This window comes from Opisthocomus hoazin, chromosome 4 (assembly GCF_030867145.1).
Source record: "Opisthocomus hoazin isolate bOpiHoa1 chromosome 4, bOpiHoa1.hap1, whole genome shotgun sequence".
NCBI lineage: Eukaryota > Metazoa > Chordata > Aves > Opisthocomiformes > Opisthocomidae > Opisthocomus > Opisthocomus hoazin.
The window spans coordinates 69258524-69282405 of record NC_134417.1 but is presented as its reverse complement, the minus strand read 5'-3'; the positions used below and the strand labels follow the sequence as shown (position 1 = coordinate 69282405).

Genomic DNA, 23882 nt, shown 5'->3' with positions numbered 1-23882 from the left:
GCTCTGTTGGCTTTGGCAGCCCGCCGGCCGTCCTCACTGGAGAACACCAGCAAGGAGTCATTTCCCTGCCCTCACAGGGACCGGAGAGGCCACACAGCGAAGGCAGGGAAAAGCAGGGTCGGATCCCAACAGCAGCCAGGCTCGAGGGAGGGGGGAAAGCCCTGCTCCACCGCACCCCTCACAGCCGCTGCCAGGCCGCGGGCACAAGGAGCTCACGGGGGCGCCTCCGGGGCCGAGGCCCCGCCCCGCCCCGCCCCGCCCCGCCCCGCCCCGCCCCGCCCCGCCCCGCCCCGCCCCGCCCCGCCCCGCCGGCTCCTGGCCTCCCCTCGCCTCCCGCCCGGGCCCCGAGCTCCGCCTCCCGCTGCGGCCATTGGCGCCTCCGCGCGGTTGGTTCCCGGTGCGCGCGCGGCCCGGCCCGGCCCGGCGATGGAGGCCCTGCGGTCGCGGGCGCTGTGGCCGCTGTGGCTGCGGGGCTTGGCGCTGGCCTGTGGTGGCGCCGGGATGGGGCTGGCGGACCTCACCGCCACGGCTCCGCCAGCGCCGGCTCGCGGTAAGGAGGGGCGGGGAGCCGCGGGGCTGCGCGCAGCCGTTCCCTTGCTCCCCGCGGGCGCGGGGCCTTCCCGGGGCGTTTCCCTATGGAGGGCCGCGCTCGGCCCCGAGCGGGGCAGTGGCCGGAGGGACGGGCAGAGCCGCCCACCCCGCTCCCCCCAAGGCCCGCAGGCGCCCGGCGCCGCTCGGCAGCGCCTTCTGGAGGGCTGGCGGAGCGCCGGGGTCTGCCTCGGCCCCGGGCTCGGAGCGGGCTGGTGCCGGGCGGGGGAGGCGGGAGAGGCGGCCTGCTCCCCGGGGCCTGGCTCCGAGCCTCCCGCCGAGGAACGGGGCGGTGGCGCTGGGGCCCGTGCTGCTGGCCGGCTGCGGGGCCGTGGGTCAGGAGCCTTGCTGCCAGGAGGCGGCAACGGCCTGGGCTTTCTCTGCCCAGGGACGTGGCTTGGAAGGAGCGGCTGACGGAGGTGCTCTTGCCGTCCCGTTCTCTTGGAATCGTTCATCTCGTAGCCGCTTTTGGAAAGCGGTCGGTGAGGCTCGTCCTCAGATTTGGTTGCCATTAACAGAGGTGACCAGAAAGGTGGATGTCAGCCTAGTGTGCATTAAATTAGGGAATCTCAAGCGGACCTTGGCGTGTGGGCAGCGAGGCTGGTGAGGGCTCTAGAGAACAAGTCTCACTAGGAGGGGCTGAGGGAGCTGGGGCTGTTTAGTCTGGAGAAGAGGAGGTTGAGGGGGGACCTTATTGCTCTCTACCACTACCTGAAAGGAGGGTGTAGTGAGGCAGGTGTTGGTCTCTTCCCTCAAGTAACTAGTGATAGGATGAGAGGCAATGGCCTCAAGTTGCGTCAGAGCGGGTTTAGATTGGATATTAGGAAAAATTTCTTTCCTGAAAGAGTGGTCAGGCATTGGAACAGGCTGCCCAGGGAGGTGGCGGAGTCACCATCCCTGGAGGCCTTTAAAAAACGTGTAGATGTGGCACTTCGGGATATGGCTTAGTAGGCATGTTGATGTTGGGTGGATGATTGGACTTGATGATCTTAGAGGTCTTTTCCAACCTATGATTCTGTGATCCTATGATTCTGTGTGTGTTTAGGGTCCGATTTGAGGTGTTTCATTTCTTTTACAGAAGGGTTTATACTTGAAAAGGAAGTATCCAACTTTGTGAGACAACTAACTTGAAGCAAAAGAGAAATGGAACTATCGGTGTTCTTCAGTTATTAGAGAAGAAAGAACAACAGTTAGACCTGCTAATAACTGCAAGTTACTCAGTTTTTTTTCTGGTAATTCTGAGAAACATAAACAAAACCAAAGAGTTTGGTTGGAGCCAAAAAACATGTTGAATTAGTAGTGGAGCGGCTTCTGGATTCCATAGGAAAGAAGTTTTCACATATTGTTATTCTTATGTGAGTTTAAGAATTTGCTCGTGACACAAAGTTGGTTGTTGATACGGAGGAGGATCATGGCATTATACAGAAAGGTGTGGATGGCCTTTAAGGAATAAATATTAGAAATAAGGTTAATCTGAAAAATAAAAGATGGATTGTTGTGCCCTGTGGCTAGTATTATTTTAATCTTAAAACTAAGACTGTCAGATGCATATCACTTACTGAAGTGATGTTCTTGTGAAGAGAGAGATGGCAGTTTTATGGTAGTTTTGCAAGATTGTGGGACCTGATACGCCATTCTGCTCAGTGTTCCACAAGTTCAGCACCTGCATTCAACAGGGCTGGACTAGCACAAAGCAGGGCTACAGGGCTGTATTGTTCCCAATTTCAGAAAATACCAAGAAGAGTATAGTTTTAATTGCGGGAGCAGGGGGAAGGTTAAGGGGGAGTAAGAGTACTTGGAGAAGATACTTTTATACCAGTAGGAGGGAACAACTGTTGAAGAACAGTGTTCTCGTGAGAATGGGGGCAGAGAACAAATTAAAATAAACTAGCTATGAATTAGTGTAGGTGTTGAAAGGTTTCTGACTGTCTGAGCAGTTGCACTGTTTTGTTTTGTGGGTCATTGTTTTTACCCGCGTTTTGTGGAGGAGCAGCCTTTGTTCTGTATTTGTGCATTGTTACTCTGGTCCATGAGTATGTCTCCTACAAAGTGAGATCATATAGAGAATTGATGTATAGTTAACTTAGTACAATTCTTGTATGTGTAGGCAGCATTGTGATTGTTTTAAAAAAAAAGGTGCATGGACAGTAATAGCTTTTTCTTCCCTTCTGAGAGTATAATCTTCATACAGCTACAGTTCATTCTGTACAAAGTGTTACACAAAACTGTTTTGGTAAAAATAGCACCACTTATCAAGGTAATGCTTCCACTGTTTGGTAAACCAGGCTTGGTATGTAAAAATAATTTCTCATTTTATTCATGTTAGGTGATGAATGCTGATGTTATATGCTAGTAGGGAAGGAATTGTTACATTTGATAAATGCTGTTTAAAATACAAACCGAGTTATTAGTGGTGGTGGTGCTGTGGCTTACATTTATTTTTTTCCCCTATAAAGATAATGCAGTCGTCCCTTGAAATACTAGAGGGGGACTGCCAACTTGATATCTGTTTGAATAAAAAAAAAAAATAATTCAAAGTTGTTTTTGTTTATTGTGCTGGTACACATAGTGCTTTAGCAAGGTGGATTGGAAGGGATGTTTGTTGGGTTTTTCATCTTCTTTTCCAGTTTGAGAGGTGTTTTGTTGTATCTTCTGCTCTTGTGGAGAGCACTGTAACTGGTGGGAATTTTATATGTTTTTGTAAGTTATGTAACCCAGAGAAATATATAAAGCAGAATGGAAAAAAAAAATCACTCATAGTAATGTTAAATTTTGTAGCAGTGGTACATAAAGATGTTTTGATTTTTGAGATATGATGATATATTTTGAAGTATTTTCATTAAGACTCTCTTATGCTGTTCTTTAGAATAAACATAAATAATAGAAGTGTAATTTTTTTATCATTTAACCCCCTTTCTTTTGGTTATATGCCATTATAGGTTATCTGCTAGAATATGTCGGTAGGGAGGCAGTCAAAGAAGATAAACAGCATGAAAAGCTTGTGAGATTACCTCCTTTGATAAGAGTTTAAGGAAAGTTACATTTCTTCACTTTGCTGCAGTTACTGCAAAAGTAACCTAAACCACATTTTTAGAAGTCCTTGGTGTACTTGCATGTTGCTGACAGTACTCGCTAATTCATGTTCAGAAAGCTGGTTTGTTTAGGTGTTGTAAATATCTTAAATTGGAAATTAATGAAGTGTTTTTATAATAAGCATGGTGGTACTCCAAGTGGAATAATCCCATTTGAAAATCATTGAGTTTATACTGAGAACTATTTCCGAATCTGCTTTTCATGTTTTTTTCCCATGAATTGTTATATGGGGCTTACATTTAGGGTGCTTCTCGGTTAACTGGTACCTGTAACAATGTTAATTGGTACTGGAAAAGCTAGTAAGTGTTTTTTTTTCTATGGATATATTAAATAAAGCCAAATATACAGGTACATAAAATACATTTAATGTTAAGAATTAGTACCAGAAAGGTGAAATACTGAATTATGAAATGAAAGTATTGAAATATGCAGTTGTCTCAAAACATGCCAATAATTTATCTCAAGTTGATAACTGCTTGTGACTAATGCAGTTATTCATTAAAAGTAGAACTGGATTCCTGATTTGGAGATGTTTTCCCCTCATGTTTATGATATATGTGGAAATAACCAAAAGTTAGTTTCATTAAAAAGTATTAAAAATTATCATAGGAACTATTGGAAGAAACTCCTAGTTCAGACCAGGAGAGGAGACTGCCCCTCATCTGTCGAGTAGTTCATCTGGGTCAAGACTATGGCATGTACATGGTCCTGCGGGCAACAAATTATGTCTGCATTGTGGATAAAAAAAGATTGGTCATAAGATGACAAGTGTTCAGTACTTCTGAATGAAAGTCGTAGCCTTTGACTGGAATTCTCTCCATGTGAACACAAGTACATTTTCTTTTTTTAGGATAGAAGAGGGTTTTTAAAATCCAAAGAAAATGTGAATAAAGTCCTTCCACATGACTTGGCTTTTTAAACTTCTGTTAAGAGTTCTTGCTGACCTCTTACAAAACAACTTTGTGTCCTATGTTTGAAAATATTTTTTTATTGTTATTTAAAATAATGTTATTTGAAGAGCTTTATCTTTTAAAAACTTTTTTCCCCCAGAAAAAGGTTAAGATCTATGGAAGGGGGACCAAACTTAGGCAAGGGTCAGCTTTTGCTAGGCTTCCAAAGCTTTAAAACTTGGAATGCTCTCTAAATTGAGGTATAAAAATCTTACAACTGCAGCAGAGATGCAGGGAGGCTCCTGGGTTCTATCTCCCGCATTGTCCTTCCAGAAAGCAAACTGAAGTTAAAGGTAAGCTTGAATTGTTTCCCTAACTATGTCAGAGGTCAAACTTGAATGTTTTGTATCTGTTTGCTGCAGGTCTCCTGGAATGGAATTATTTACCTTTCATTACTTCAGTCAAAACTGTTGCTTGTATCTAGAAGTAGAATAAAGAAAAAGGTTAATATTATGTTAAATGCTTGACATTAGTGAGTAAAAATAAATGTATCACCTGTGTATATTTTTCTTTTTTTTTCTAGCATGTTCAGAGTTTTCCCAGAGGTCCTGTGAAGAATGTCTAAAAAATGTTTCGGTAAGATTTTTAATATCCTTTTTGATTGGTAAGAATTTGGTGATTTTTCCACTTAATATGAAATCAAATTGTTAGGATTTGTTTGGCTGTTTGGTGGGGTGTTTGTTTTGTTTTTAATGGTGATTCTAGTCAAATTACCCATAATAAGAGGAAGTCAAGATCAGTCAGTTCTAGTTTTATTTACATGAGTCAACTGATGTGGTGCTTCCCCTCTGTCACCCTCCACGCCACTGTGCTTTCACTTTGCCATGGTTGCTCCATCATTTGGTCACTCAGTATTTCTCTGAATGCCTGGAGAGGACAGATCGTGTAGCATCCAGACTTCCAGTTTCAGCCTGTGCTCAATGCTTTCGTACCACAACTGAGCAAGTTGGTGTTGCTGCTTGTTTAGGCTCATCCTCATTTTGCAAGCAGCACTTAGTTAAATTTCCCATATAAAAGGTCTAGATTAACTGAATCTTCTGTGGCTAAAATGCCTTACATTTCTTGTATGCTGGATAGGAGAACTGGGAAATTCATGTAAATAAACCAGAAATGCCTTTCTCTGGAGATGCCCCAAGAAATGTATTTAAGTGAGGCAGACTGGATCGGCTTTGTAGATGTTCAGACAAGTCAGCCTCTTCACTAATGACATCAGACTGCCAGGCTGGGTCACTGTTCTGGTAGCAGAGTGTTTAGATTTCCAATGAGATTGCGGTAAGACAGACATTTAAAACAATAAATTTTGTTTCTCTGTTCTTTGGGCAAAACCTTTTGAGCTCCATAATAACAGTCGTGATAAGGATGCAAAAGGTGTCTGTCCCTGTAGAGCAGAAGGAACTCCTGTTTAAAGTGAGAGATTGTCTTGAATTCTAACTTCAGATGCCACTGAAAAGAAATATTTCAGGAGTCTAAGTTACATAAGTTACTGCAAAACTTTTTCACTAGGGAAAACTGAGAAATTTCTGAACTTACCTGTTTTATGCTTGTCGTGCATCTTTTGGCTTTTAAATGGAAAAATATTAATTACCTTGTATTGATGTGGTTATTGTGTGTTGTCAGACCTGTATATGGCATTGTGTACAGAACACTTCATCTTCAAAAGCATAAAGTAGTAAATGGAAAATATGGGTCATTAAAGATTAAATGTTCAGCACTACCACTGCTGTGACTGTCACTTCAAAAAAGTGCTGCCACTGCTGCCGCAGATACACGACCACAGCTTTTATTAACCTGGGAGCTATGTGTTCACCTTGTGAGTAAAATAAATCCCTTAGCTGTGTGTGTGTACTGAAGACACTAACAGAGTTATAGATACATTGTTTTCAGAATCTGTCAAACCAATGACAGTGTCCAGGCTTGTTTTGGTGACAGAATGATGGATGATTCAGGGCAACTGCTTGAATAGCATCAATGTTAACCTTGAAGAAAGGAGTTTAGACTTGATTTAGACCATCGCATATACATTAATAAAACAAAAATTAAAGGCTACAGAACAAAGCCATTAGCATTTGTGTGAGCCATACAAAAACAAAGGATTGCTGAAATTACTATGTTTAATTGCTTTAGTAGAAAAAAAAAATCAGGTTTTCATATTGGTGATAATACAGATAGCAGCAGATAAAAATGAGAATTAAACATTTCGTGAACAGATAAAAACAGTTCCAAACAAACCCTAAAATGTAGTAATTTAGTTCAGTTAAATAAAATTATAATTAAAAATGCTTAGGTTTTGTTTATCATAGTTATAACCGAGTTGGTCTTTAGAGTTGGTGAATACCTATTTTGTCATGTTTTTATCAATAAGTTCTGAGTGGTTATTTTATACATATGTTGTTGCATTTCATCTTCTTCCTTACAATATGGTACTAACACGTAAGGGTTTTGATTAGAACTGTTGAATCCCAGAACTTAGTTTATTCAAAGAAATATTTACTATTATGACTAGCAGATTACCAGGTGTATTAAAATTTGAGAACTTTATATATTACCAGATAATGTGTAAATATCTATTGATTAACATCTTGAAAGAGTTTTCTCTTCATATTTCTAACTCCATATGACAGTGTAGAAGACAAAATACATCATGCAAGCACTAGTTAAAGATAGGACTACGTTTTAAGATCAGTGTGCAGGTGTAGAGCCTCAGCATTCTGGAGAACTTTGCAAAGCCTCATTTTTATCTTTCAAGTAGTCTACCAAGATGCTTTTCCCCTCGGCTGTTTATTTTTGTCATTCTCATCTTTGTCCTAATAAAAAACGTATGGAATCTAAATTCTTGTGGAAAATGGATTTTAGGCAAGCTGGGCATTAAAGAAAAAGAAGCTAACAGCTATAGGAAATTACATGATCAATATATACAGCCAATTTTTTTTAAGGAAAGGTGGGGATCATAGTCAATTGCATACATCTGTCTGATTGTAGAGAAGGAAGCATTCATCTTGTGTTCGTAGTTACTATGTTGTATCTTTTAATACTGAGAATATGTCCTTAAAAAGAGTGTGGACTGAATTAATGATGTTGCACTTCATTATCCACGTGAGACTCTACTGAAATAAAGTCAGTGATGTCCATCAGAGTGTGAATGTGGTTCCCAGCATACTCTGCAAAGGATCTATGATTTACCTCTAAATAAAATAAAATCTTTCTTGTCTTCATTTTGAGGTTATGTAGATGAGAATGAAAGTTAAGGAAACGTTTCACCCTTGAGTGTTTAGACTTTTTTGCTTTTTTCTAATGATTATGACGATTAGCTCAATTTTTAGCTTTGGGAAGGAATCGGTTGAAGTATTTTCTCTTACTTCAGCCTCTACACTAATCAGTAGCTGTATCAGGTATTGCCTTTTGGGCTGTACATTTTTTTTAATAGTTACATGCAGTAGTCTCCATCAGAGTGATACAGCTGACCTTTCTGTGCTCCCAGTTGTCACCAACAGTATAGTCGTTCAGGCTAGAAGAGACCTCATAAGTCATCTAGTCCAGCCTCCTACTCAAAACAGGGTCAACATTACATTCGAATGAATTTAGCAATGACTTTTAGTCTGCCCCTATTAGTAATTATCTTTGAACTCTTAATTCTTACTAAATAATTGATCCAACAAAAAAAGCATGTTCTTATCTAACATCCTTGATTAAAATTTAAGCTTAGGAGAGCATTTTTTTTTGCAAAGGCTATTCTGCCTCCTGAATCATTTTTGTTGATGTGTCTTGATGGGTATGCTTGACTTGTACAGTCTACCATCTACAAAATATGAATAAATTTTTCTTGTCTCTTTCTTCACTTTTTTCAAGAGAGCAAGATCTACTACAAATGGTTTCCTTTGTACTTAACGTTTTCTAACCCTTTAGAGCAAGATACAGACTTTGTGCAACTGAGGATGTATGACAGAGATATTCTTGATAGTACTGTTAGATAAAGCATAGTTCCTGGATGAGCTCTTTCTAGAATGAATCCTGAAAAACCCTGTTCTGTCAAGGATTCCTTTTACTGTCATCCAAAACTTCTTCATTGGTTGAGTTGTGTGGTAAAGGAATTTTGAATGAGTATCTATTTTCACAGATGAAAAACAGAACTTAAGCTTGATGCTTAGTGATGACCTAAAAAGCAAAAATGTTGTGCTGGTGTTGTAACTGTAATACATGTAAGAAATTTAAAAAATTTCCAGATACGCAAGTGTGCACAATTAAGGTACCCAATGTACTTTGCAACACAGATTGGATAAGGCTATGTCTTTTACTACCTTGCAGCAAAAGCTCTTGTAGAATTGTAAGGGTTCTTTACTTTTTCTTTTTGTTGATAGTCAAATATAGGGCTGAAGTAAGATTTTAAGTGTGTTTGTATTCCTCAAAAATAGGAAGTGTTTTAACATTCTGAACAGCTGGCTTTCTGATTTTGTGTTTCTTGTTAATTTCAGTAATTCTAAACCCAAAGCCATTTTATCCTCAAGTACATAGAGTATGTCAATATGTTCCTAAATATTTTCAGGCTAGTGTAAATATTTATTACCTATAAGTACAAAATTTACTTATTCACATTTCAGTTTAGGCCTACTAAGGAATTGTACCAGGAGTTCCGTAGATTTTATACTACAAAGCACTTCGGGTATATCTGTACACACTTAAGAATTCTGTCTGTGGAGACGAGCACTAAATTGTAAACTGTTTTTGAAGATCAATAATTTGGGGTTTTTTATTTGTTTCTTTTGCACAGTGCCTTTGGTGTTACACCAACAACACTTGTATTGATTACCCTGTAAGAAGCATTCTTCCACCATCTTCGTTATGTTCACTCTCAAATGCACGATGGGGAGTTTGCTGGAGTAGGTACTAATTTTACTTTTGCTGTAGAGATTTATTTATGAGTATGATTAGATAAGACTACCGCTTACTAGAGCTGATTCCTGATAATTGATTTGGAGGGGTGGGGGGAGGAGGCAGTGATTATGATTTGGAGCCATGATCTCTAACCTTCTGGACTTACAGGACAGTCATTGCTAAGGGTTCTTTGTGAACAGCCAGTACAGTTATGCTAATCCAATGGCTTTAAAACATTTACTATGTAGTGAAGTTCTGTTGGTGCTAAAATCTAAACTGGGAACCAATCATGTTGGAATGTTCCGAGTATTTTATGTAGGTAGTCAGAATTCACCTGTTTTGTAAACCATACTTCTGAGGTACAAGGAAATAAGGTCAGTCCCTGTTGACAAAAGGCGACCATTCTTACTTTTTTAAAAATTTAAAAAAATATTTTATGATATGCCTGGATCCACAGTTTTTATAGTGTATTGCAGTGGTAGCAGTGAACCAGTACCAGCGGAACGGAACCACCCAAAACACTCTTGAATGCTGTTTTTGCTTGAACAACTGAAAAAGTGGTGTGGTCTGTGGGTGCTGACAGCAATGCGGTTAAGGTTAAAAAGGAAACTGCAGAATGCCCCTGTAGGCTGTACTGCTGCATCATTTCCTTGTTCTTAGAGTTCCTTTTGATTTGCATTGTTTATTACAAAATACACTGCAGTGCATATGCTTCCATGGGGGTGAAATGTTTGGAGCTATTTTTGCAATACTGTGTATACAGATCTAAATTCAGACTACACTGGAACAGAGAACGAATAAGACATTGTAAAGCTTGTCATATGAAATAAGAGCATATCTTCAGTCCAGCAAAGCAAAGGCTTTCTGCTTTCTGTGTGTTTGCTTGTGAACACCAGGAGGCTAAAGGACAAAAACAAGTGGTGATGAACTATCAGTGACTATGTTAACTGTAAATTAAAGTTACCACACTTGGAGCAGTGAGATTATGGAGTAGTCTTTAAATTAGAGTAGCAGCGGTAGAAGATTGCTACTAAAATGGAACGTGCAAGTTTCTGAACACTCCCACTTCCTACAATACCTGCAAACTGAGGTACTAGATTGCACAGTACAGGAGAACTTTACCAATTCCTTGCTTGTAGCAGAATGGCTCTATGCTTCGTTTTGTGAGAGAAAGCATTTATGCTTAGACTTCTGGAGTTTTTTTAGATCTAGAGAAGGTATGTAATTTCGCTGATAAGGTGCACTTTTAAGGAAACTGGCCTTTCAATATGATAGTAAATGCTGTTCCTATGATCTGTTAAGTAAACTTTTTTCTGGAAGTGTGGTGTGTTGACTTCTGCTAACAGCTAAGTACCCACACACCTGCTCGTTCCCTCCCTCCCTCTTCTGGCCACAGTGGGATAGGGGAAGAAAATAGAACAAAAAGGGGATGTGTAGGGATGGTGTCAGGAAGGCCAAGGTGCAGCTGGAGCTGAATTTGGCGAGGGACACAAAGAATAATAAGGGCTTCTACAGGTATGTCAGCCAGAAAAGGAAGGTCAAAGAAAGTGTTTCCCCCCACCATGAGCAAGACTGGCAAACTGGTAACACTGGACAAGGAGAAGGCTGAGGTACTTGGCAACTTTATTGCCTCCATCTTCACTGGCAGCCTCTCTTCCCACACCTCTTGACTGGATGGACCGCAAGACAGGGACTGAGGGAGCAAAGTTCCTCCCACTATAAGAGAAGATCAGGTTTGTGACCACCTGAGGAGCCTGAACATAGAGAAGTCTGTGGGACCTGATGAGATGCATCCCAGAGTCCCGAGGGAATTGGCTGACGTAGTTGGCCAGGCCACTCTCCCCGATATCTGGGAAGTCATGGCAGTCAGTCGATGTCCCTGGTGAATGCAAGAAGGGAAACATCACATGTATTTTTAAAAAGGGTTGAAAGGAGGACCCTGGGAACTACCGACCTGCCAGCCTCACCTCTGTGCCTGGGGAGACCATGGAACAGATCCTCCTAGAAGCTATGCTAAGGCCCATGGAGGACAGGGAGGTGACTCGAGACAGCCAGTATGGCTTCACCAAGGGCAAGTCCTGCCTCACCAACCTACTGGCTTTCTGTGATGGAGTGATGACACCAATGGGCAAGGGAAGAGCTATGAATGTGATCTGTCTGGACTTCTGTAAGGCCTTTGACACGGACCCCCACAACATCCTTCTCTCCACATTGGAGAGATACGGTTTTGATGATTGGACTGTTTGGTGGCTAAGGAATTGGTTGGAAGGTCACATACAGAGGGTGGTGGTCAACGGCTTAATGTCCAGGTGGAGATCAGTGATGAGTGGTGTCCCTCAGGGGTCCGTACTGGGACCAGTGCTGTTTAACATTTTCATCAATGACATAGACAGTAGGATCGAGTGCACCCTCAACAAGTTTGCGGATGACACCAAGCTGAGCAGTGCAGTCAACACACCTGAGGGACAGGATGCCATCCACAGGGACCTGGGCAAGCTGAAGGGCTGGGACTATGTGAACCTCATGAGGTTCCACAAGGCCAAGTGCAAGGTCCTGCACCTGGGTCAGGGCAACCGCTGGTATGAATACAGGGTGGGGGATGAAGGGATTGAGAGCAGCCCTGCCGAGAAGGACCTGGGGGTACTGGTGGATGAAAAGCTGGACATGAGCCACCGATATGCATATGCTGGGCTGCATCAAAAGCAGCAGGTTGAGGGAGGGGATTCTGCCCCTCTACTCTGCTCTGGTGAGACCCCACCTGGAGTCCTGCATCCAGCTCTGGAGCGCTCAGCACGGGAAAGACATGGACCTGTTGGAGTGGGTCTGGTGGAGGGCCACACAGCTGCTTTGAAGAAAGTTGACTGTCCTAGCAACACCCATTACAGAAGTGCACTTGTGCTGTGTCCGTTTGCAAAGCAGTGATTACTGGTATCTACTGGTTCTGAGGGTGTTCTTGATGCTGTAATTCTGCTATACAAATGGCTTCTAGCTTCAGAGCTGTTTGTGTTACTAGATTGAATGCAGCTTAAACAGAGAATGGAGCACATTCTCAGCAAAAAAGGTAAAAGTGGGGAAATAAAAAACAAGAAAAATACTAACACAACAACGAAAAACCTCAGATATTAAAATAAACCTATTAAGGAGATGCATAAATTATACACAGCAACATGCCATGGGGATATATAGTCTTACTGAGACCGTCCCCTTTGGACACAACAGGAAAACTAATTACCTTGTGAGCATGGTGGTGTTTTTCCTTTTTGCAAATAAAATGAAGAGACAAGTATTGGCTCAGTGTTGCTGAAAATGAAGGTGAATATTGCAGCTCTCAAAAAGCGAAAAACAAATGACTGTCTTCCATTTACAATTTTTATGGAATAAGTCATGTTGACAGATGCTTAACCAGCAGTGAAAAAAAGATAATAGGATAGAAGCAACATAATACAAAGTAGCTTTATTGTATTGTTTATCATGAATAACAAGCAAATGAAATAGATAGTAGAGACAGGAGTGCAGCCTGAAAACTGATAGTGTTTTTTCTGCACTTGAATAGGTTCAAAATAAATTTTTTGTTTCAATTAAATAGCATTTTAAAAAGTAATATACTTTAAAAATAATTGGAAATTAAAATTTTTGTTTTTACTTCACTGAATGAGATATATTTAATTGCTTATAACTTGTAGGTGAGTAACAGAATGAGAAATGTCGTATGGTGAAATGTGTCACTTTCAAAATTTACATCTTCAGGATTTGCTTGTAACTAGAAGCTATGTATTAATCTGTACTATAAACTGTACCCAATACATTATAACACCTAAGCAAAAATATTTGCTGGGATCTAATCTTTGGCAAGATTACTGAAGGATATGGCTTGGCCAGATGTGAGTTGGGTGAGATCTGTAGCAAAGTAACGGACTCTTTGGCTTGTCCGTGTGATCAGAGAGCGTAGCCCCTCTGAGCTTCTCTTGCTAAATTTGGCTGTCTTAGCACTAGTATCTGGAAGCAGCAAGAAGTGTACATGCAGCTACTTTGTATTACTGCCACAGCATGAAGCTGCTGAATCTGGCTGAGTTCAGGGGCATTTATGTGGGAGAAAGGAGAAGAGACAGCTTCCCTGCCCGCTCCCCCCATCTTGTTTTAAAATAGACAGTGTGGGGTATGTGTGGGGAGAGGAGTTAAGTTTTTATCATCTCTGTTGTTGTAACTTCCCTAAATGATTTCATTTTGTCCTTAATTAGGTCGTTTAATTAACTCCTTGGGGTTGTGTTTATAGCTTTGCTTCTATCTTCCCTGTTTGCTTTCTTCTTGGGCCCTGCTTATTTTCAGGACATCAGGTTTCTGATTCTTTCTGTATGAATGCAAGCCTATTCTGGTTTAGAACAGCTACAGTTGTTATAGTGTATGCAGTTAAAAGAATTCCCCTCGATTTGTTAATCGCTCTTTGGGCGTAGAAGGTGACTCTCTTTGGACATAGAAGATGACTTAGATAGTTTTATGGAGAGTTTTACATTGGCTTCTTCAAATCTCTGATGTCTTATTTAATTGTGCTCTTTCTCTAACTGCTGCTTGTGATATGTGTATGCCGATCCTGCATCTGTATGACTTGTGCTATACATTGGCCAAGATTGTGATTGGGAGGACAACTGTGGAATCCTACCAGTAGATATATATCATATAAAGTATTATAGGATAACTTTTAATAATTTCATATATGTAAAGAGCAACTTTATTTAATGCCTGTTCAGTGTAGATTATGCATAGTAGCAAAATGCTAATATGATATGCTGAGTTTTAATTGGGGTGGTTGCACAGAATTGTGTTTGATTTGTTTATGATTTTTTTTAATACAGAGGTGAAAAAATGCTTGTTAAGGAGGGGAAGAATTAACAGAAAGACAAATGTTAGTGCTGGAGTCTAACAACTTGAATATATTCCTGTTTTTCAGTGAACTTTGAAGCTTTAATTATTGCTATAGCTGTAGTAGTTGGACTCATTCTGCTATCCATAGCAGTCTGTTGCTGTTACTGCTGTTACTGCAGAAGGCATTCCAGGAGGTAAATACATATATTTGTTTCCTTTACTAACTTTGGGTGCTGGTCTTACCTATCTACCTACAATCTTTACTCTCCTATATACTAAGAAGCTTTTCATTTGGAAGCAGTTTTGGTCACTTTGTGTTATTTGTTTGAGAGACAACCAAAAAAAGAGGTGTTTAGTGGCAGGCAGAATGACACTAGAAATGATGCTGGAATGACACTGAAGTGATGTTACTAGTGGTAGCATCACAGATACGTTCTTTAAGCTATTGCTTTACATTTCTACATTTTACACTTCCTTATTAAGATTGGATGGGAAATATTTCAGTGGCGGAGTACATACTTACTTGTTGTGATAACAGAACAAATAATTTCTTTCAAGGCAAGCTCCTGGTACAGCAAACAATGTCCTATGGCAGTTGTTATCCATACTCCAGAGTTTGCTCTAGCATCTGTCATCAGACAGTCGGTATCTAAGTGATTAGCTGTCTTTGATAATTCAACAAGATATTCTAAGCGTAAGATGATACTTTTTGCTCTGAGAAACTAAGAGTGACTGACATTTTCAAGTGAAGTAATACTGCAAACATTAAGTGTTCTTTAGCTCTTGGAGGATTTGTAGAACTTTTTTTTTCTTTCTACTGGCTTACTTTTTTGATTGGATAATATCCTTCAAAGGGAGGGAAATAATTAATAAGCAGCTAAAATAGGTAAGTCAGTGCTGCCATGTGAAGTGATCAGTGCTTATTCCCTGATGAAACACCTGGAAAGCCTTGTTTAGTGGGACAGCACAATATACTTCCTTGCATCACTGAAGCTTTAGCGCTCAGGTTTCTGTGCAATGTAGTTTCAGCTAGCTCTGTTTCTTTTGTCCTTCAGTATTTCTTGCGTGAACTAAATGTGGACCTTATTTCTTGATAGAAAACAATTTCTATACTATTTCACGTACCTATAATTCATTGTTCTTGTTTGAGGGTTGTTTGTTTTTTTAAGAATTTATGCAGCTGTACGGTGTTTAGTGCTGACCTTCAGGCCAGAGAAATACGGTACATTTGTGGCTTTCAGAAAAGGAGATAATTGTAAATAACATGTCATTCCCTTTTCTCTTCTCCAAGGAAGATGAATGCACCTGTTCTGCTGGTAGACTGACCTACCAAATCTGTCCTAGTGCAAAATTTGATAACTCTTTAGCCCTGTGCTGATAAGCCCTGAAGATGTATAGAACTGTTTTTGATTTTTGTGTAAGATCTGCCAGCTTCCTCTGCTGAAGAACTGAGTAGGCTCCTGTGGCTGACATGCCAACAAATAAAGCTTGATTCCTGTGAAAAGAGAGATTTGTACCAGACTTCAGTTTTAGCAGCTAAGTCGTCAATCAGTACTGTAACATCTAATTCTAAAAACAGAGGGTTATATGAGAGTCATCTTATGCCAGAACTCCAAAGGTGTCAAGCTTAATCTTCTGACACTCGGGATATAAAGGTCTTGTGAGAGTGGGGTCCAGCTTGTTTCAGGAGGATTCAGAATGTATTATTACACTGAACCCTGTTATATTACTGGCTTTAAATCCACTGATTCTCGGCAGAAATTCTTTTGCTGTCTGCTTTCTCACTTTGGGGACTCCTTTTCTACAAAACAAACTTCTTTTTTTAATGAATTGGAAGAAGGAAATTTTTAAAAATGTGGTATTAGATCTGTTTTCCTGGCTTCTTAGATGTATTGTCTCAGATCTCAGGCGTAGCCTTGTTTTGCAGAAGCATCAGTATTCCTTCTGGGAATTTTTAAGCTGTGGGGTTTCAGTGTTTAAGCAGCCAGGACTTATCTTCCTTGAACACAGAGAATACTTAGGTGCATTAACCCCCCCATCAGTGGCTCGTGTGAGGCTATCCCTACCACAGGAATCCTATTGATGCATTGTTTCAGTTCATTGTTTTTATCCTCTGCTTGGGCTTTGAGTCTGGTTCCATATACTTGAGATGTAACTATTCGTGAAACTATACTAAATAGACTCTGTTGAGCTTCTTCGGTTTAATAACCACTTTTTTTAAATTTTTATAATTTCAGACTTTCTGAATTTTGAAGAAAAACTCAATTACTTATAAGTGTCTAGAAATCAGAAGATATTTAATGCTCCTTTTAATTATAGGGAAGAAATATATTTTATGAATCCTATACCAGCATTTTCTTGTTTTGGTGGGTTTGCATTTTTGCAACACCAGTGTGAAGTGACATTGTTGCATAGTTACAAGACACTGGGGTCTCCAGTAAAATAGTTTTGCAGAAAGAGTCTCAGGAATGGGAGCTTCTGGTCTTCTTGGGGAATTCGTTAGTTTTACAGAAGTGTCTAACATAGCTTCGTAATAAAGGTGACCTGTTGCACGTGTTTCCTGCTACTAAACTCCCCCAAAATTTTTCTAACTTTTTATGTGGAAACAAAAAAGGAGGAGCTAGAAAATTTATATGTGAAACATTACATGGATTCTGAATTACTGGTTTGTATTTAAATCATAGAATGGTGAGGGTTGGAAGTGACCTTAAAGATCATCTGGTTCCAACCCCCCTGCCATGAGCAGGGACATCTTCCACTAGACCAGGTTGCTCAGAGCTCCATCCAACCTGGCCTGGAACACTTCCAGGGAGGGGGCAGCCACAGCTTCTCTGGTCAGCCTGTTCCAGTGCCTCACCACCCTCACAGTGAAGAATTTTTTCCTAATATCTAATCTAAATCTGCCCTCTTTTAGTTTACAGCCATTCTCCCTTATCCTATCACTACACACCCTTGTGAAATGTCCCTCTCCATCGTTCCTGTAGGCCCTCTTCAGGTACTGGAAGGCTGCTATAAGGTCACCCCAGAGCCTTCTCTTCTCCAGGCTGAACAGCCCCAACTCCCTCAGCCTGTCGTCGTAGGAGAGGTACTCCAGCCCTTTGATCATCTTTGTGGCCCTCCTCTGGACCCGATGACCAAGACGTGCAAAGACATGTATGGTCTGATTGAACAGATAGAAAAATTGAGTCAGATTTCCAGTTCTAATGTCTCTGAATTTTGTATCTGTTAAAACATTTGACATGCTGTAATTAACCACTGGATGTCAGTCTTGCCTAACCTGTATGTTGGTTGCTGCAGATGTGTGGTACTGTAACTATCCATTTCTCTATTAGCAGGTGTGTTAATATTGTAAATATTAATATCAAACATATTCAGATAGTGCATTCAGTTCTGAAAAACGATTAGCACCTGGAAAAGCATGGCAGGTGTCCATTCCCTAATCCTGAAGAAGTGTTATTGATTCTGTCAGGAAAAAATAAGAGACAGATAAATATTCATTGGCATTTGCTTTAGAGTTCTGCAGTTATAATGTGGTCTGTCTGATGGTTAAGAGAAGCTGAGCTTTCTCCAAGACAGGTCACAAAGCTTAAGTGCATGCATTCAGTAGAGCGTGTCTACACATGCACAGCTCAGATGTGCTGTGTAGGCTCAGCATTTCCCGGAATCACACAGCTGATGCACTCGGGTAAATCCTTGCTCGTTCCAGAACAGGGAAGGTAGCTGCCAAGACAGTTCATGCAGACTGCTTTCCTGGAGGCAACTTGAGATTGGATAGTGATGGTTGTTGGAAAGATAAATTGTTCTGGCATCAAAGGCTTATGAACCATCAATCTTCTTTCCAGGGATAACAATGGACTTAACTGTGCATGTGCAGTATGCTTACTCTAAAATGGGGTGTGACACCTGGGGAAAAAGGCAAGTAAGAGACCTGCTTTTGGAGCAGTCTGCAAGCTGTTCGTGAGAGACTTTAAATTCTCCTGTGGAGTTTGAAGGGCACATTGCTACAGTGGGGGAAGGATTTGGGTATTACAAAAAATGAAAGGGTAATTCTGCAAATTTGTCAATTATACTTACTCAGCAATTAAATTTTACATGACTGTGAAGAAGTATCTTGGGTCAGACTAGAAATCCTTTTTGAAAATAAGTCAAATGAGACTAAACAGTGATTGCCTAGTACTGAAATTGCTTTTTTCCCTCCTCTTATGCTTTGCTTCCTTCCTTATTTTTCTAGCAGACCAGATGAAGAAGAAGAACAGCTAGCTAGAAAGAGAGAGGAACGAAGACTACAGTCTCTTCAGAGGTAAGTCTTGACAGCCTGGTATATAGCTATACACTTCCTGATGATACAGGAGTATTCTGCCCTTCTAAGGAATACACTGAGTACTAAACAAAGAGGCATTATGAGTTACGTGTGACAATGTCAGGTTTTTACAAAAAGGGGCGTATTGTGAGGTTTGCAAACCTGATTAGGACCTGTATTTCTGTAAGTAAACATGGAGTCAATGGATTGTTGCTCAGTGTGGCAGGTACAAGTGCACTGTGCCAGCCAAGAGCAAACAGGAGGGATGTGTCTGAAGTCTTGCCTAGTCTATCCTGGACAGGTGCTTGTCTGTGGCATGAGTTAAAGCCCAAGTGAGGCTACGATTCAGAGGCAAAAACCACTTTTCAGCTTCATTTGGTAACTGGTCCTTTTTCCTTTAAAATCTGGCTGGGTAAGGTAGAGAAATTGATAGTGAGATACCTGTTAGAAATTTTGCTCAGGAAATGGAAAACTGGCTCAGATCTCATGTTAGACTTAATTCCACATTTCCATTCTTTCTGTTAAAGCTGTAGAGCGGTGTAGAAAGAAGTGCAAGAGTTAGCAGTGATACAGTGCTTCTCAGTGAGAGCAGCATTCTTTCAGATGTAGGTTTTTATAGCTTATTTCTTCATGTTTTTTACATTATTCTTTAGATAAACAATTCTTATAGGTAGGACTGTGATACCTAGTACAAGCCCAATGTACCTTTTGAATCATACTTCCTTTCACGGTCTTTATTTTGAAGAGTCACAGTGGATTAGCTTCAGCAAGAGAAGAGGAGAGTGCTAACCAAACTAATGCTAGGCTTGGGGCTGTCAGGTGTGGATTTGAATCCTCACAGACTGACAAGGAAATTGATCCTAGTTTTGCTACTTTTGGGTTAGGTTCCCCAAATACTCAGCTGCCAAGTAACAGATGGGCATCTTCACTGCTTTGCTGACACCTGCTGTTCTCTCCTGATCTCAGATTCATTGTTAATATGAGCTTTTGCATGAAGACATTGAGTTTCTCTGTTAGGCACATAAGAAGACAAGGCAGGTAAGCACACATGCTTGGTTTGCTCAAACATGTTACGTTTCTGACTGGGCACAAAAGTGGGAGCCAAGAAGGTTGTCTTACAGAGGTACCTAAGGTTGCTCATGTCTCTGGCTGGCAGGACCTGTGAGAATCTCTCAGCTCCATGCAGATCTGTTTTCTGGTTCTTAACTGCCAGGTTATATAAGCAAATACAGCAACTGTTTGCTCTGAATCTGACAATGGTTGTGGCTCTGAAGTAGGTGTTGTGGTATTAGGAAGCCAAATAGATTCTGCAGTAATGGGTTAAATTGATGTGTCCTTTAGTCTTGTACAAAATTCCTAAACTTGTTGGCAATAGAAGCAATTAGAATAGGATGCAATGGAGACGTTTAACAAGAAAGAATTTTGCAGAGCTGGACTTAGTGTGAAGCTTGAATGGTTAGTTTTGCTTCTATGACTTAAATTTTTTTAGAGCTGTTGCATACTAGCAGTTTAATATATGTACCTATTTCAGTTTTCTACTAGCTGTGTAATACAGTTTAGTAGCTTTTAAACAACAAAACTTAAACTTACCAAATTGTCTTTGTTCTGCACAAATTTTATTTTTACAGCACAGACTTACTGTTGCAGTAATGTGTATTGTGCACTTGTTTAGGCATAAGCTTTAAAGTAACTTTCTGCAGAGGGAAGGTGAGAATTTAGATGTCTCCTAGCGTAGTCGAGCTAGAATTATTGGTTTGAAAACGTGTATTTTTAAGTGTAATGGTGCCACTAATTTAACCTTTTAGATTATGTGTAATCTAAAGATTCTACTTCTGATGTAACTGCAAGCTGCTGATGGAAAGAGCACTCTTACTTTTCTTTCATGGCCAAGGCACAACGTTCCTTAGCTCTGTGCTATGCCAGATTTGTTTTGCAGAAAGCTATCCACATTTCTGTCGGGTTTTTGTCGTTTTTCATTCTGTTGGGTGGGATCAGTGAACAGTCTAAGCATGTATCCATAAGATTCTTGGGATCCACAGGATACAAGAACAGTGTGAATCCAGGGATGGGAGACAAGCAAAGAAAGCATTTATTTGAGGACAGAGTAGAAAGCAGTACTTCCTCTTTCACCATTGCAGGGTAGTGTCAAACTTTATCCAAGAAGAGAATGGATGCAAATTTGTTTTCCTAAACATCTTAATTTGTGAGCTGAAAGTGTCATACTTGAATGTGCACAGAAGGGTAAGGAATAGGTGGCCAGTTTAGGAAGTATGCTCATGCATAGTCATACCACACAGTCTGTCAGATAAGTGATGTTCAAGACTTGCAATGGGTCAGAAAAAAGGGAAATTTTCCACCTGCTAATCCACTTTTAACTAGTCATGGCACAATAGGTAGAATGCTAGTGTGAAGGTGATGTTTCTCCTGTATTACTTTTGTTCTCTTCTAAAGAAAAAGGGATGCTGTGAGGAACATCAACATTTTGTTGTATTTCAAAACCATGTGCCTTGTTGTGGTGAAATGTACATCCTTAATATTGTGCTATGCTGCTCAGTTAAATCAACATTTACCTGTGTTTATTACAAAGCAAAGGCTCATGATCAGGAGCATAGGGGATGATTGTGTAGCATAACCTTTCCCCTATGATTTGTGTATTGACTTTAAATTCTTGGTACAGTTAATCTGTAGGAAGTCTGGTACTTCTGGAGTGTAAGGTTTGCTGTGCACACACAGAGGAAGTGGTGTTGCACCAGGCAATTGGTAATGCAGAGCTAAGTCCAACTCTATTTCTGAATTAAGGCTAGGAACAAGGATCCGTAGGAGCAGACTGCTCTGCCAGAGCAGCCTTAGAGCAGCAGCCCTCTTTCCAAGCTTGTCTTGGGAGTGTGTCTGTGAAAGAGAGTAACTGCTCTCATTGCAGGAGAGAGCAGCCCTGGGGTATTTCCCGTGTTCTGAGCATGCATAACAATTGTGTGTGTGGCTGGGGAAGGACTGGTAGGGTCGTGGGAAAACACGAGGAGCAGGCCACTTCCAGCAACCGGAACACCTCACCTTACCCACCGCTTGCTTTCTGTAAGTCCTTAGGAGGATGAATTGCTAGTAGCAGCCTGTAGAACAGATTAATTGTCTCAAGAAGCCATTTTTGACCAGCAAACTGAAGGGGAAAACACTGTATTGGATTGTGTGGTCTTTCCTTTCTACAACCTATGAAGTTTTTGCGTAGCTTCTGAAGATGGCTCGGTAGATATTCAGATAAACAGTGTGGGAGGATAATAGGCACAGCCTTGACCTTTTGTCTGTCTGGGATTTTTTGTGTTGTTTTTTTTTCTTCTGTGGGATACAGCTACTTTGTGTACAGCTGTTCAGATCCGTTGGTAATGGAAGCAGAAAAGGACTAGTCTGAGCTTCATTTCCTCGTTCCATTAGTGAATGGTAAAAACAATGTGAGGTGGCCCAAGTTGTATAGTGTGTGGTTAATTCAAGCTTCAAGATAACTGCAGCACCTACCATGTTTTGGATTTTTGGGCACCCAGTAAATGTCTGCTTTGTGAGTTTAAAATTTGTGTAAACGTTCAGTTTATTATGGATACCTAGGAAGTGTCTTTTTGTAATACTTGAATGGCTGTTAGAATGAAGATCAAGGGTAATGACATTGGCCTTCTGCTTGTCTTCAAAAGGAAGAAACTAGCTGTCACTTCACCGAGAAGGTTGAAAATCACAGATGAAGTGTAGAGTTTGCACTTAGTGAGGGGCAGGACGGGAAGGAAATCTGGAGTTCAAATTTTGACTGAAAAAAAAACCACTGAAAGAAAACAGGTATCTTACTGCATAGCTTTAGTCCTTTTGATTTCATGTCATCTCTAACATGAAAAATAATTTTTAAACCTGGCATCAAGTAATAAGTCTTTTTCAGTACACTCGTTTAATTACAGCTGTAAATATATGGTACATTTATATGTTAGATTTAAGTAATTTATAAACCATGATGTATATGTTAGAAGTTGATAATCAAATGAAAAGCAATGGGATCTTCGTGAGATAAGCTGCCAAGTACAATTTGGTAGTGTAATGGTAAGGGAGAACAAGGTGGGGGGGTCAGAGAAAGAAAGGACTGCAGTTCACTTGTGAAGAGCCAAGTATGGAAAATCTTTTTGTGAATTGTTAGTATTAGGGAAAATACTTTCTTGGCTTACAGCAGCGGGGACAACTTGCATGAAGATCCAAGAATTTAGCATATAGAAGATGGAGTAATAGCAGCAGTATTAAGAAACAGAACCGACTCGAAAGACTGTAAAGTGAGTTCAGTTGGTCATAATGTAAGACGTGAACAGTGCAGTAAAGTGGCTCTGGGTGGCTGATGCAGTGACTGCCTGTTCAGAACTGCATCTGGTTCATCTCAGTTGCTGTATGCCTAAGACTTATTTACTGTACAGGGATTTAGCCATGATATAATTGTGGCCGCCTGTCAAAGCTTGAAAGTTTCACAAAAATGAGAGGTTTTACCCTTCAAATTTAAGCAATGTAAGAATTTTAGGTGTTTGGTGGGTTTCATTTTGAATAGCCTAGGGAGGTATTCTAAAGTGTTTCTGAGGTTTTAAGGCCTACACACTGATATTTTTTTTTATTTTTTTTTTTTTCTTCCCCACCCCTTTACCCTTCTTATGCAGCTACTTAGTGTTTTCTGTGTTCAGGGCAGATTCAGACTGACTGCTGAAGTACGAAGGCTTCAGCTGAAACTGCAGCAGTGAGTCTGTGTTATTTCAGACAGGGTATGCAAAACAGTAAAGAACATGCCACTAGTACTACCAGTGAACAAAACGTGATTTGAGGTCACAATGCATCACAGAAACTATACAGAAGTAAGGACTGGCTTTATACAGGAGCAGGCTGCTTTAAGCAGAATCTGTTCTCTTCCTGAGATCCCTTGCCTCGTATAATGTCTTCCTCTTACGCAACACAGAAAGCAAGAATCCTGTGGTCAGGTTACCCTCAGTAGGTAAATTTGACTCTGCTTCTTGTGCTCTTCAACCTCTCAGTCCTGGCTTTCCTCCTCTACATGAAATTCACTTAATCGCCCTGATTCCCCAGTTCCTCCCCCTCCTGCAGTTTGGCCAGGTTGCTTTGTTTGCTGTGCTGCCCGGGCTGAATAGTAGAAAGGGATAGAAGGGAGATACCCATGTCAGGGAAGTAATAGTGGAAGGTTTTGAGTCAGTCTTTCTCTT

General features: G+C 40.8%; 1 protein-coding gene across 2 annotated transcripts in view; it reads left to right on the top strand.

The window, feature by feature from the left end:
* Positions 1-389: 389 nt before the first annotated feature.
* Positions 390-23882, top strand: part of PTTG1IP2 (PTTG1IP family member 2) — a 33219-nt gene continuing 9726 nt past the window's right edge. The window contains exons 1-5 of one of the 2 annotated variants that reach the window (XM_075419369.1): positions 390-550; positions 5155-5207; positions 9397-9505; positions 14446-14554; positions 18595-18660. In XM_075419369.1, coding sequence (XP_075275484.1) covers positions 427-550; positions 5155-5207; positions 9397-9505; positions 14446-14554; positions 18595-18660 — 461 coding nt within the window. In that variant the 5' untranslated portion in view covers positions 390-426. Of the gene's footprint in view, positions 551-5154; positions 5208-9396; positions 9506-14445; positions 14555-18591; positions 18661-23882 lie in introns of both variants that reach the window. The other variant, XM_075419368.1, reaches the window with a different exon arrangement.